Raw genomic sequence first — 13,843 nt, forward strand, 5'->3', positions numbered from 1 at the left:
AACACCGTTCATTCTAGGCTTAGCACCATATGAAGTTAGTAAACAGTACATGTCTGAGCCATACTGCTTAACCTTCAATAGGAATTCCTTAAACGTACTTTTAAAGTTGTGATTTGGTAAAGGAAAAGTTCTCATTTTTGCAAAATAATGCCTGCTTATTTTAAAGAATTAAGCAATACAAAAAGATGCAAAGAATTTTTTTAACTACCCCATAAATCATCATCAACACTGACTTTTATTTTTAGGTATATTTCTATGCAGATATACAGGCAGAAAAGAAGGAAGGAAAATAGGAAGGAAAACTGGATAAATATACTTTTTACAAAATCCAGGCTGTATTGTAATGAGTTTTTATTTTTCAGAATGTTATTTTTAAGTTTTACAATGGGAAAAATGTCCAACATACTGAAAAGTAAAATAATATTATTATTCCTCACATGCTTATTACTGAAATGCTGTTTTATTTTTATCATGTTTATTTTATTTTCATTTTTAAATAGAGATAGGGGTCTCACTATGTTACCCCAGGCTGGTCTCAAACTTCTGGCATCAAGCGATCCTCCACCTCGACCTCCCAAAGTATTGGGATTACAGGCATGAGCCACCGCGCTTGGCCTGAAATGCTGTTTGAAGTAAAAATGTTAAAAGTAGGTTTGTTTGAATTCGGTGAAAAACCAAAGTGCAGTTCAAAAAATTATTGATGTATTTCCTAAATGAGGTTTTTACAGTAAGAAAATAAATTGTGAAAAACATTACAATTTGTAGTGTTTTTACAAAAGATCTTCATGTTTCAAATTTAGACAGCATCACTTTCTACCATAAGGGATGAAGACACTGGCACTCTCACAGATGATTTTACTTTCTTCCACCTTTACCAATTTGTGTTGGGTAACATTCTCACTCAGTTAATAACATTTATATTCCGTTTAGTAACCATATCTGCACAGCTTGTCTCTTGTTCATTTTATGTTGAACCAGATAATATACTTACCACCAATCTTTTTCCTGATGTATGGCTTAATTGGCTGTATTTAAGAAATTATGACTTCTTAGAAAAAGTAATCCTAGAAATATCAAAAGGAGGCTTAATCTTTAGAAAGTTACCATGTTCAGAAATAAGGCTGGGTGCAGTGGCTCACACCTATAATCCCAGCACTTTGGGAGGCTGGGGCAGGATAATTATTTGAACCCAGGAGTTTGAGACCAGCCTGGACAACAAGGTGAGATACGCCGTCTCTACGAAAAATACGAAAAACTAGCCAAGCGTGGTGGTGTACACCTGTAATCCCAGCTACTCAGGAGGCTGAGGTGGGAGGACTAATTGAGCCCAGGAGTTGGAGGCTGCAGTGAGCCATCATTATACCACTGCATTCCAGCCTGGGCAACAAAGTGAGACCCTGTCTCAGAAAACAACAACAGAAGAGTCAAAATCTTTCTTTTAGAAATAAAAGAATAACACTAATTGTTTAGTTCTTATCTCATATTTTTTCTCCTGATACCACAGATGCAAATGCATAGGGCAATCCCAATGTAATTGTAAAATTTTCCAATCTTCCTGTGTTGGCAATTAATTCAAATTAGAAAACAAGAACTGAGCAGGTGAAACAAAGACACTAGTTTGCAACTCTTTATTGAATGAATCTATTCCTATTTAATATCACTATTAAATTATCTGCTTTGACCAGATCATGATCTTTGTGATTTAATGTGACTACAAAGTAAAGTACATTTATTTCATTTCCCATGGGGTTTTCTTGATTGGGTGCTTTATTTTCAAAATTTAGCAACTTAACCAGCATGCATCTCAGTTTTGAGTTTTCTGTATATTTTCTTGACATAATTTATCTTGATCTGTAGATTCAATTTGTCTTTTTTAATTGAAATATGTTAATCATAGAAAAGAACGTAGTTAATACTTATATGCCCCACACCCAGCTTCGAAAATAAAATATTACAAATACTTTTAAATTCCCAAAAGAGTACCCATCTCTGGCAAACTCTTTCCTCACACAATAGGTAATGTCTGTCTTGAAATTTGTGTTTATTCCTGTGAATGTCACTCATTACCTATGAATGTATCTCTAAATAGTATTATTTTACAAGTTATTAAATTTTAGATAAATTATATCAAGGTATAATTTGTGTAGCTGCAGCTTGGATTTTTTTGTTTGACTCCATTTTTAAAAAAGACTTATCCAACTGGGCGCAGTGGCTCACACCTGTAATCCCAGCACTTTGGGAGGCCGAGGCGGGTGGATGACTTGAGGTCAGGAGTTCGAGACTAGCCTGGCCAACGTGGTGAAACCCTATCTCTACTAAAAATACAAAAATTAGCTGGGCATGGTGGGCACCTGTAATCCCAGCTACTCGGGAGGCTGAGGCAGGAGAATTCCTTGAACCCAGGAGGCAGAGGTTGCAGTGAGCCGAGATCACACCATTGCACTCTAGCCTGGGTGACAAGAGCGAAACTCCATCTCAAAAAGAAAAAAAAAAGATTTATCCATAATGATGCATGGAGGTCTAGTTCTTTGATTTTACTGCTGAATGGTGTGCCATAGCAGTAGTGTACCACGATTTATATTTGGTTCTTTATTTGGTGGAAGTTTTTCCCTTTATTGTTTATATTGTGCCCTGTCTCCCATCACCTTGGTCACACCTCTGATTCCAGCTGCCACAGTTGTAAATACAGGCTTACAACTATTTACACAGGTGTAAATAGTTTCGTGTGTGCTTCCATTCACTTATTGCTAATAGCACCTCATCTCTGTGAAGCTTGCTGGTCCCAGCACATACATAGCTCCAGTGTGGTGAAATTATTTTGGATAGAGAATTCTGGTAGACACTATGTATGTATTTTAGGAGGTACCATGGAAATTAAGCTTCTATTGCTTACAGCAATGACTTTGATGGCATAATCTTTTATTAACTTTTCTTCCTTCCCTCTCTCTTATCACTTCTGCCCTCAGGAACCATCTCCCAAATAAACTGCTTGCCTGCAAGTCTTTTTCTCAGGCCCTGCTTTTGGGGAAGCCAAGGAGTGAGTGAGTGTGTGTGTGTGTGTGTGTTTTCTGTTTTGTAGGATTCATCTCTGTGGCTTCTGATAAGTGAGACCAAGTTAGGAGCCCTGCCAAATAAGGCTGCTCCATTCTGCTTCAGAATCTGTAGTATCTTTTCTTGGAGATCTCTTTTGAAGTTTGTGGCTTTGAATTTTGTCTCTATTCTTGTGATTGGTTGCTAGGGAAGCAGTCTACCTGCCTTCCTTCCTGTCTGCGTGTTTGTTTACTAGTCTTCTTTCTTTTTGTATTTTAGGGACACCAGTTTTCCTAAGGTTGGATTATCTTTCTTCAATTCTATGTATTTTTCTGATTACATTAATCGTTGTATTCTCAGATTGTGTCATAGTTTTTTTTCAATTATGACTATACTCTTATGTTTCTTAATTATTAGTTTTATGGTAAAAAGTTTTATCATCAATTTTTAAACTCCTTTTAAAATGCACTCTTGTTTTTCATCTCGTCTTCTAGTTCTTGTTTATTCTATTCACATTCTCAGTAAGTTCCAAATCCTGAAGCATTCGTGAATAATGTTCTTCATATTCATTGGGTTACATTTTTCTCCTGGGCAGAGTTCTTTGATCTGTTGTATGCTACATTTTTCCAGCTGTCTATCTTCTGGTCTGTGCCTCCCTCCCTACTCTCTCTCTCCCTATTTTTGTTTATTTCAATTTGATCAGCTACTGGTGATGCATGTTCTTTTTCCTCTCGCTCATGCTTGACAGCTCTGCCCCACCTTTCCATTTGTTTGCACATAGTGTGGATGACTTCTTCACTCCTCATGTCACATTTGTTCTGGGCTTACCTCACCTTTGTGGTTGCAAAAATATAAAGTCTGCCCCCTTTCCATTCCTCTTTTGTCTCTCTCTCCAGTAGGTCATGGTGACCTGTACACATTATTTCTCCACTCTGACATGGTATATTAAATTTTTACAAACTAGCCCTGATATTTTTCTGTCTTCCTGTAAAAACTACTCCTTTGGTTCTTACTGCTCACACAACACCATATCATGGTTTGCTTTCTGCAGTAGGAGAATGTATTGTGTTTTCATTGGAAAGACCTTCGGTGTGTTACCTTAGAATTTTTACTTTTGCTGGAAAGTGCTGGAATTTCTGTCTTACTTGTTGTTTCCCACAATTTAGGCAGCATCTCCTAGTTGCAAGAGGGAAAAATAATGGAATTTATTCAATTTGTTTTTCTCCAGATTTGAGGTGTTAATGAGAATTGTTAATTCATCTCTGACTTCTGATACATGAGGACCAAGTCAGCCTTGCCAAACAGGGCTGTTCCATTCTCCTCCAGAAGCTATTGTATTTTTACTTGACTATCACCTTTGAGGTTTATGACTTTGAGCTCTTCCTGTCTTGTGTATTTGCTGCTGGAGAACCAACCCACTTACCTGTTTGCTCTCTACTTTCTTTCCTTCCTTTTCTTTTTGATGTTGGTTGAAGATAGGAGATTATGTGAAGAAGCTTTCATTCACTACTTTATCCCAGAAGTCTTCATGGTTTTTTTTAATTGTGAAAAAATACACATAACGTAAAATTTGCCATCTTAACCATTTTTAAGTATACAGTTCAGTGGCATTAGGTACATTTACATTGTGCAACCATCACCACCATCTATCTGTGGAACAGTTTTCATCTTGCACAACTAAAACTACCCATTAAACAGTAACTACAGAGGCCGAGGTGGGCAGATCACAAGGTCAGGAGATCGAGACCATCTTGGCTAACATGGTGAAACCCCGTCTCTACTAAAAAAATTTTAAAAATTAGCCTGGCGTGGTGGTGGGCACCTGTAGTCCTAGCTACTCGGGAGGCTGAGGCAGGAGAATGGTGTGAACCCAGGAGGCGGAGCTCACAGTGAGCCAAGATGGCACCACTGCGCTTAAGCCTGGGCGACAGAGCAAGACTCCATCTCAAAAAAAATAAAATAAAACAATAACTCCATATTCACCCCAACCGCCTTTTTCTTGTTTGTTTGTTTTAAAATTTACATTATATAAGAATGTTTCTGTACTGATATGGTTTGGCTCCCTGTCCCCACTCAAATCTCATGTTCTGTTGTAATTCCCAGTGTTGGAGGTGGGGCCTGGTGAGAGGTGATTGGATCATGGGGATGGTTTCTGATGGTTTGGCACCATTCCCCTAGTGCTGCCTCAATGACAGAATTCTCACAAGATCTGGCTTAAAAGTGTGTAGCATCTCCGCCTTCGCTCTTTTCCTCCTGCTCCCACCATGTAAGATGTGCCTGCTTCCCTTTCGCCTTCTGCCATGATTGAGTTTTCTGAGGCCTCCCCATACATGCTGCCTGTACAGCCTGTGGAACTATGAGCCAAGTAAACTTTTTCATGAATTACCAGTCTCAGTTATGTCTTTAGAGCAGTACAAGAACAGACTAATTGTACATGTATCTTTTGTGAAACTGCTATTGAAACTACTGTCTTGTTATTTATATCTTAATATGAGTAAGAGAAAGTAGTCTTAGAATTACTTTCAGGGAAACTTCATTCCTGCTCTTTACTGAATATATATGTGTGTGTGTGTGTGTGTATACACACACACATATATATGTTTATTCACACACACACATATATATGTTTACGCTATATTACTAGGGATAAAACATGCTGTGTAGATAGATTCCCTTTGTACCTTGATTGCCAAGAAGCGTAAGTACCTTGAGCTTAGGGTTTTCTGGTATAATTTTATACCTCCGTTTAATTTTATGTGCTTAAGTCACCCTCAGAGCTTTTTTTTAGCAAATGAAATATAATAAGATAATACATGAGGCCGGGCATGGTGGCACAATTCATTGGAGTCCCAGCTACTCAGGAAGCTGAGGTGGAAGGATTGCTTGACACCAGGAGGGCGAGGCTGCAGTGAGCTATGGTCGTGAGCCACTGCACTCCAGCCTGGGTAACAGAGTGAGACCCTGTTTCTGGGGGGGGGAATAAAAAGAAGAAATTATTAAGTAGCTTTTAGTTTAGCCAAAAGAATTCTCTGAATGAGAATTGCATGTTGTTCATTTGAATGTAAGCATTTTATTGCTACCCAAGTTCACAATCTGTTTGTCAACTGAAATGCTTTGAAATTGACCTAATCACTAAGTTTTTTTTCAGCTGAATTGTAATATTTAAGATAGACAGAAAATCTTAGTGATTATGGGTAAGTTTGGGAGATGTGTCCAAAATAAACTAAAATTTTTTAAAAAGAGAAGGAAATATTTATTCCATGTTTATTATATGACGTATTTTTCTTAGTCATCACAAGAGCCCTAGTTTATTGTTTAACAGATTCATTATCCCCATATTTCAGCTGTGAAAACTATAGCTCATTCATGTAAAATTGCTTTCTCAAGGTCTCTTAACTAATAAAAGTAGAACTGGAATTTGGATCCTTTTTTTCTGAGAAATTACAATAGAACCTTTATTACTGATGTCTCTATTCTGGAAACATTTCGTACTAGAAACATGAACTGTTTCAGTCTCTATCCTATAACTGCTTTGGAAATATTTACCTGCTTCTGTAAATACATCCCAAAGAAATGACTTTTTAGTAAGGAATACAGTGATTTACTTCCTAAAGTCTAGAAAATAAAAAATACTGTACCTTGAGAGGAAACTTTAAAAAATCAATCTGTACCAAGCCAAAGTGGAAATGTACAAGCCTCTTAAAGAAAGTGATGTCTCCAGCTCTGCAAGTTTGGGCAAGTTTTTACAGTTAATAACGTTTGTGAAATTCAACAAATAACTTCTGTTGACAACAGGAGAGTATATGTTATTATTAATCAAGAGAGTAGTTTTAATTTTATTGCTTTCCTGAACAGTCACAAATACCCTTGAAGATGATTTCTTCTTAAACTCTTCTTACATTCTTACTTTTTCTGTTTCCCCCATCATTCCCTTCTCTTTTTCCCAACTCTACAGCCATGTAGTCTTTTGCAGAGGCTACATGAGGATTGGAGAAGTGGGGGAAATTTTGAAGACAGTTGTAAATTTATACTGGCAGTGCTGTTATTTCACTATTTTGTTTTTATGCATTTCTGAATGAAAGGATATACATATGTGTGTTACTCTGTTCTCATACTGCTAATAAAGACATGCCTGACACTGGGTAATTTATAAAGGAAAGAGATTTAATTGACTCACAGTTCAACATGACTGGGAAGGCCTCAGGAAACTTAGAATCATTGCAGAAGGGGAAGCAGACACATTCTTTACATGGCAGCAGCAAGGAGAAGTGTCGTGCGAAGGGTAGGGGAAAGCCTCTTTTGAAACAATCAGATCTCGTGAGAACTAACTCACTGTCACGAGAACAGGATGGGGGAAACCACCTCCATGATACAGTTATCTCCACCTAGTCCCTCCCATGACGTGGGGATTTTGGGAGCTATAATTAAGATGAGATTTTGGGAGGAAATACAACCAAACCATATCAATATGGCATAGAGGTTGAGTATAGGTTCCGGTTTTAGATAGCCTGTATTCACATCCTAGCTTTTCTTTCCACTTAGGCAAGTTAAGTAAATTCCCTGTACTTCAGTTTCATCATTTATAAAATGAGGGTTGAAATAGTAGGAAAGCCTGGGATTGTTGCCAGGAAAAATTAAGGCACTTAAGACATGCCTGTCACATAGGAATAATTCAGGACTGGTGCCGTGGCTCACTCTTGTAATCCCAGCACTTTGGGGTGCAGAGGTGGGAGGTTTGCTTGAGGCCAGGAGTTAGAGGCCAGCTTGGTTGACATAGCAAGACTGTCTCTATAAAAAATAAAAAATCCGGCTGGGCATAGTAATAGTTGGTAATAGTGTTGGCCTGTAATCCCAGCACTTTGGGAGGCTGAGGCAGGTGGATCACCTGAGGTGTTGAGACCAGCCTGGCCAAAATGGCAAAGCCCCGTGTCTACTTAAAATACAAAAAATTAGCCGGGCGTAGTGGTATGTGTCTGTAATCCCAGCTACATGGGAGTCTGAGGCAGGAGAATCGCTTGAACCGGGAGGCAGAGGCTGCAGTGAGCCGAGATCACGCCACTGCACTCCAGCCTGGGAGACAGAGTAAGACTCCGTCTCAAAAAAAATAAAAAATAAATCATTCAGTACATGGGAATGTCTCTTCCACCTAACTTTGTCCAATTAGGGCAATAGTTCACAACTCTGGCTATGTATTAGGAGTCGTGCAAGGAGCTTTTAAAAAATACAAATCCAGCAAGGCACTGTTCCTCACACTTGTAATTCCAGAACTTTGGGGAGTTGATGTGGAAGGATCACATGAGGCCAGGAGTTCAAGACCAGCCTGGGCAACATAGCAAGACTCTGTGCTACAAAATATGTGTATATAACACATCCGCCCCTACTATTCTAATGATTAAGCCTTTGATAGGGATGGGGATCAGATTTTCCCTATTATTTACTTGTTTATTTGTAAATGCCATGAGGTTTTATTTTTTATTTTTATTTTTTTTCCATCTGTTTTGTTCACTGCTGTATCCCCAATACCTGGAATAATGCCTGACACATTAAGTAGCCACTCAATATTTTTTTAATGAAAAAAAATGAATTATCTGTGGATTCTCAGTGGTTTATCTCCTCGCTTGCCATAATTTTTTTTTTTTTTAATTTACAAAGGTAAAATTCATTCTTTTTGCTGAACGGTTCTATTAATTCATGGTCAAATCCTCCCCTTAACCCTTGGCAACCACAGATTTATTCTTCATCCTTAGAATTTTGGGTTTTCCAGAGGGTCAAATAATTGAATCATACACTATGTGCCTTTTTGAATCTGGCTTCCTTCACTTGTAATGCATTTGGAGCTCATTCGTGTTAAGCATATTAATAGTTTATTCTTACAAGTGGTATTCCATTGAATGGAACAAATATGTCAACAATCTTGCACTGTTTTATTCTTTTTGATTTTTAGCTTTCCAGAGTGTTGAATCTTCCACCAGAAAACTTGATCACGTCAATATCTGCAGTTCCAATTTCCCAGAAAGAGTTAAGTATAATATGCTTGTAACAATCTAAAATGTTGCTGACTTTGTTGTTATACCAAAAAAGCAAAAAAGAATTGTTACTCTTCAATTTGTGGAATAGTCCTTGAAATTAACTATAAGATATGATTCATTATATTCAACCTATTACTCCTATTGACTTTAATAAAATTAAAATCTGTATTTTAAATACTCTGATATGGCAGATTATATATTCTTATGTTCATTATTTTTGTTATGATAGTAACTGTAATTGTAGCAAAGTCTTTGGGAACGAGGTTCAAATTCAATTCTGTAACAATAAATAACTAAAATTGTAGTTAGAATCTCAGGGTTTTTGAAGGGATATTAAAGATTGTACAACCATCTGGTGCTTGAATACTGTTGTACCATATTTATCTACTAGGTTTTTAATGTTGTGTTTGTTTATTGAGTTTCCTTTTGAGTACTCCCAGTGATAGAAAACTGTTGGTTAGGACTACACACAACTTGTAGTTGCTTTCTCCGTTATAGAGAGATAATCTCTTTGTGAGTTTGGTCATCCTAAAGATTCTTGTTTACCATTTGGGTAGAAAACAGCAATTCGTGGATGAAGTATTCTCTGTCAATTAATAATGACAAGAAATTAGCTACATAGTAGGCATTTAAGCCCTAAGCTTTGAAAAGAAGTAAAGATATAATTACCAGTACCATTATGTCCTTGTATTTTATTACTTAACTTTGTCAGGACTTTAAGAGTAGAATGAATATTCTTCTCAGAATAGAACAAAGAAGTAAGTGGAAAAGAAAGAGAAAGGCTACATTTGGCCTTCTAGTAAAAGCACCTTTAAAATGGCCCACTGCAGCTTTTTATATATATTGACTTTCTGTAAGAGAAGCAACCACCACCAAGAGGATCTCATGATTATATGTAAATAGATGTAACCTTCCAAACTAGTTGCCTGTTTCATAAAATCTGTAAATGACATTCTGCATAATAAGGGAAATGTTACTGGTTTGGTGTTTATTTGTTTTGAGACCAGGTCTCATTCTGTTGCCCAAGCTGGAGGGCAGTGGTGTGATCTCGGCTCACTGCTGCCTCAAACTCCTGTGCGCAAGTGATCCTCCCATCTCGGCCTCCAAAGTAGCTTGGACTACAGGCTCACGCCACTATGCCTGGCTGACTTTTTTGTATTTGTTATAGAATGGGGTCTAGTCATGTTGCCCAGGGTGGTCTTGAACTCCTGAGCTCAGGCAATCCACCTGTCTTGGTCTCCCAAAGTACTAGGATTACAGGTATGAACCACCACACTCAGCCTGTTTGTTTCTGTTTTCATTTGATGTGTCAAAGGCCTTTAAGAAACTGAACCATCTTGGCCCATCTTTTGAATAGTATTTCGTTTGCCTGCTTCTACTTTAACAATCTGAAGTATTGACTTTAGTTTATAGAAAATAAATATTGGGGCCAGGCGCGGTGGCCCACGCCTGTAATCCCAGCACTATGGGAGGCTGAAGTGGGCAGATCACAAGGTCAGGAGATTGAAACCATCCTGGCTAACATGGTGAAACCCCGTCCCTACTAAAAATACAAAAGATTAGCCAGGCATGGTGGCACGTGCCTTTAATCCCAGCTACTCGGGAGGCTGAGGCAGGAGAATCGCTTAAACCAGGAAGGCAGAGGTTGCAGTGAGCCGAGATCTCACCACTGCCCTCCAGCCTGGGTGACAGAGTGAGACTCTGTCTCAAACAAACAAAAAAAAAAAGAAAAGAAATATTGGGGAGGGCCTCAAGATTTTTCTGGCCTACAAATCTGAAATTCTTCGTATTAAGTTTGCTTAAAACAAAGGGAATCTCTACTGCTTTGCCATAATAAATTCAGGTTTCCTTTACAGTAGGTAACTAAGCCTACCTGTTCGGTATTTCTGACTTTATTCCAGAATGTTTATAAGTGCCAGGAGAATTAAGAAATACTATTTTTGTTAACATGGTTTAATTAATATAATGAATTACTTTACTCTGATCTAATTCTGTTGATTTTATTTTCTGTCTACTATCTGATGGTAGTAAACAGAATTAACAACTTGATTATAAGCCAGTGGCTATCAAGTCTGCGGATTTCACGCTGACCAATATTACAAATCCTCAGACATAGTGGGAAAATAACTATTGCTTAAAAAAATTTTTTTTTAAGTATAAAGAATGAACATACAGGGACTAGTTTAATGAACCCTATGTGTGCCCATCACTCACCATCATCTGTATGGGTCCAGTTGTTTGTTTGTTTGAGACGGAGTCTTGCTCTGTCATTCAGGCTGGAGTGCAGTGGCACGATCTCGGCTCACTGCAACTTCCGCCTCCAGGGTTCAAGTCATTCTTCTGCCTCAGCCTCCCCAGTAGCTGGGATTACAGGCACACACCACCATGCCCAGCTAATTTTTGTATTTTTGGTAGAGACAGGATTTCACCATGTTGGCCAGGCTGGTCTCGAACTCTCTACCTTGTGATGCACCTGCCTTGGCCTCCCAAAGTGCTGGGATTACAGGCTTGAGCCACCGTGCCCGGCCCAGTTTTGTTTCTCTTACACCGCATCCACTTTCCGTGTCCACTTTTTTTTTTTTTTTTTTTTTGGAGACAGGATCTCACTCTGTTGGTCGCTGAGGCTGGAGTGCAATGGCAGAATCATGGCTTACTGCAGCCTTGACCTCCCAGGTTCAAGCTATCCTCCCATCTCAGCCTGCCAATTAGCTGGGACCAGAAGCGCAGGCCAGCACACTTGGCTAATTTTTTAAATTTTCTGTAGAGACAGTGTCCACCTACGTTGCCCAGGCTAGTCTTGAACTCCTCAGCTTAAGTAATTCTCCCACCTTGGCCTCCCACACTAGAATTATAGGCATGAGCCAGTGTGTTGGGCTCTCCTCATCCACAGTTGTTTATTTTGATATCTACTGCATTTCATAGCCTAGATGTTTTGCCTTTTTAAAGGTTTTTTTTTTTTTTTAATTTATTTTTCTATTATAAAAGCAAAACAGATAATCTTCTTAAGGAAATTCAGGAAAATACAGAAGAATAAGAAAAGATAAAAGCCCCCAATAGTCTTACTATAGTAAGACAACTGATTTTAGCAAGTTGATGTACTTTTTACTTTTTTCTTGCCTTTAAAAAGACATAGCTATAAAACTACATAGAAATATGTAGGATTTTTGAATCCTTTTCCTGATATAATTCTTTTTTTTTAATGAATATCTCTTTTAACAATGTTGTAACATTCCCTTGTTGATAGACATTTAGATTGTTTTCATTTTTTAATATGAATTTTTTTCTTAGAGATTGGGTCTTGCTATGTTGTCTAAGCTGGTCTTGAACTCCTGAGCTCAAGCAGTCCTCCTGCCTTGGCCTCCCAAAGTGCTGGAATTACAGGCATGAGCCACTGTACCTGCCCAAAGTATAATACATAGTAGGCTGCTGGTTGATGTATTAAGGCTCAGGAAAATTCTTAATGCTGATTGTAGACTATGTTTTTAAATGTGATGTTAACCAGAAGTCACACAGGAATTTTTAGTTATTTCCCTGAGTTTCATAAGTGTTAATGAAGGAAATAATTTGTGCCTCCTCAAAAATAAGTCTTTTCATTCCAGTGACAGATGGGCTGGATAATGTTTCAACCCTCTTACTCTGCCTATCGAGTCTCATTCTCTAGTTCCATATTAAACACCAGAAGATAAATTAATGTGAATAGTTATAATAGATGCTTATATGTTGATTTAAAAAATTTTTTTTGCACCTTGAACTATTTCAAACCTACAGAAAAATTCATAGAGAATGATGTAATGAGTACTCTCATGGTCACTTTCTAAGCTGTCAAGTCCTTTTTCCAAATGTACTTCAAGTCTTATTTTGTAGGAAAGGAAGGGCTTTTGATTTTTATTAAGCATTACAGATAATGTTGAAATCACTGATATGTATTTGTTTGACTTCATTCCCTACCCTGCTTTCCTAGAGAGAACTGATCTCATGATGCAAATGATTTATTTTCACTAATCAGTTGCTTTGTGTTTGTTTCTTTGTTTTTGTATTGTTTTTTCACCTACCCAGTGAAAAGAATAAATGGCATTGTCTGTCTTTTTAATGAACTGCTGAGTGTTAAGAATAATATTCTTCTTTTTCTCATGTCGAAACTCAAATTACAACATTTAAAAAATACATCATTTGGAAGTCAGTGGAAGGGTTTAAATGAAGCACACCTTTGGAGTAGTAGAGGAAGCATTGTAGAAGAGGTCAAGAGACCTGGGCCCTTTTCTCAATCTGTGTTTTTTTGCCGTAGGATTTTAAAGGAGACGTTTAGCTTGCCAGACATCAGTTTTCATGTCTATAAAATAAGGTGACTGCTCTACCTGTTTCACAGAGATACCATAAAGCTACATTTGGATAATAGAAGAAGAAGAATTTTTTGAGATGGGGTCTTGCTCTATCACCCAGGCTGGAGTGCAGTGGCACGATCTTGGCTCACTGCAACCTCTGCCTCCTGGGTTCAAGCAATTCTCGTGCCTCAGCCTCCCGAGTAGCTGGTGTGCGCCCCCATGCCCAGCTAATTTTTGTGTTTTTAGTAGAGATGGGGTTTCTCCATGTTGGCCAGGCTGCTCTCAAACTCCTGACCTTAAGTGATCCACCTGCCTCGGCCTCTGAAAGTGCTGGGATTACAGGCGTGAGCCATCGCACCTGGCCAGAAGAGGAAGAATTTTATAAGACGATAAGAAAAATATTCCAAATAAATACTAGGTTATTTCTAATTTTCTTGGTTTTAATTTTGTTTTTTTTTTAAT

At 38.0% G+C, this 13,843-nt stretch overlaps 1 protein-coding gene across 2 annotated transcripts in view; it reads left to right on the top strand.

The window, feature by feature from the left end:
• The window catches only part of LOC105496272 (arginyl-tRNA synthetase 2, mitochondrial), a 73,277-nt gene that overhangs the window by 7,373 nt on the left and 52,061 nt on the right, over positions 1-13,843 (top strand). For both annotated transcript variants that reach the window (XM_011766529.3, XM_071096750.1), the window contains exon 2: positions 8,975-9,048. In XM_011766529.3, coding sequence (XP_011764831.2) covers positions 8,975-9,048 — 74 coding nt within the window. The remainder of the gene's footprint in view (positions 1-8,974; positions 9,049-13,843) is intronic.

Source organism: Macaca nemestrina, chromosome 5 (assembly GCF_043159975.1).
Source record: "Macaca nemestrina isolate mMacNem1 chromosome 5, mMacNem.hap1, whole genome shotgun sequence".
Lineage (NCBI taxonomy): Eukaryota > Metazoa > Chordata > Mammalia > Primates > Cercopithecidae > Macaca > Macaca nemestrina.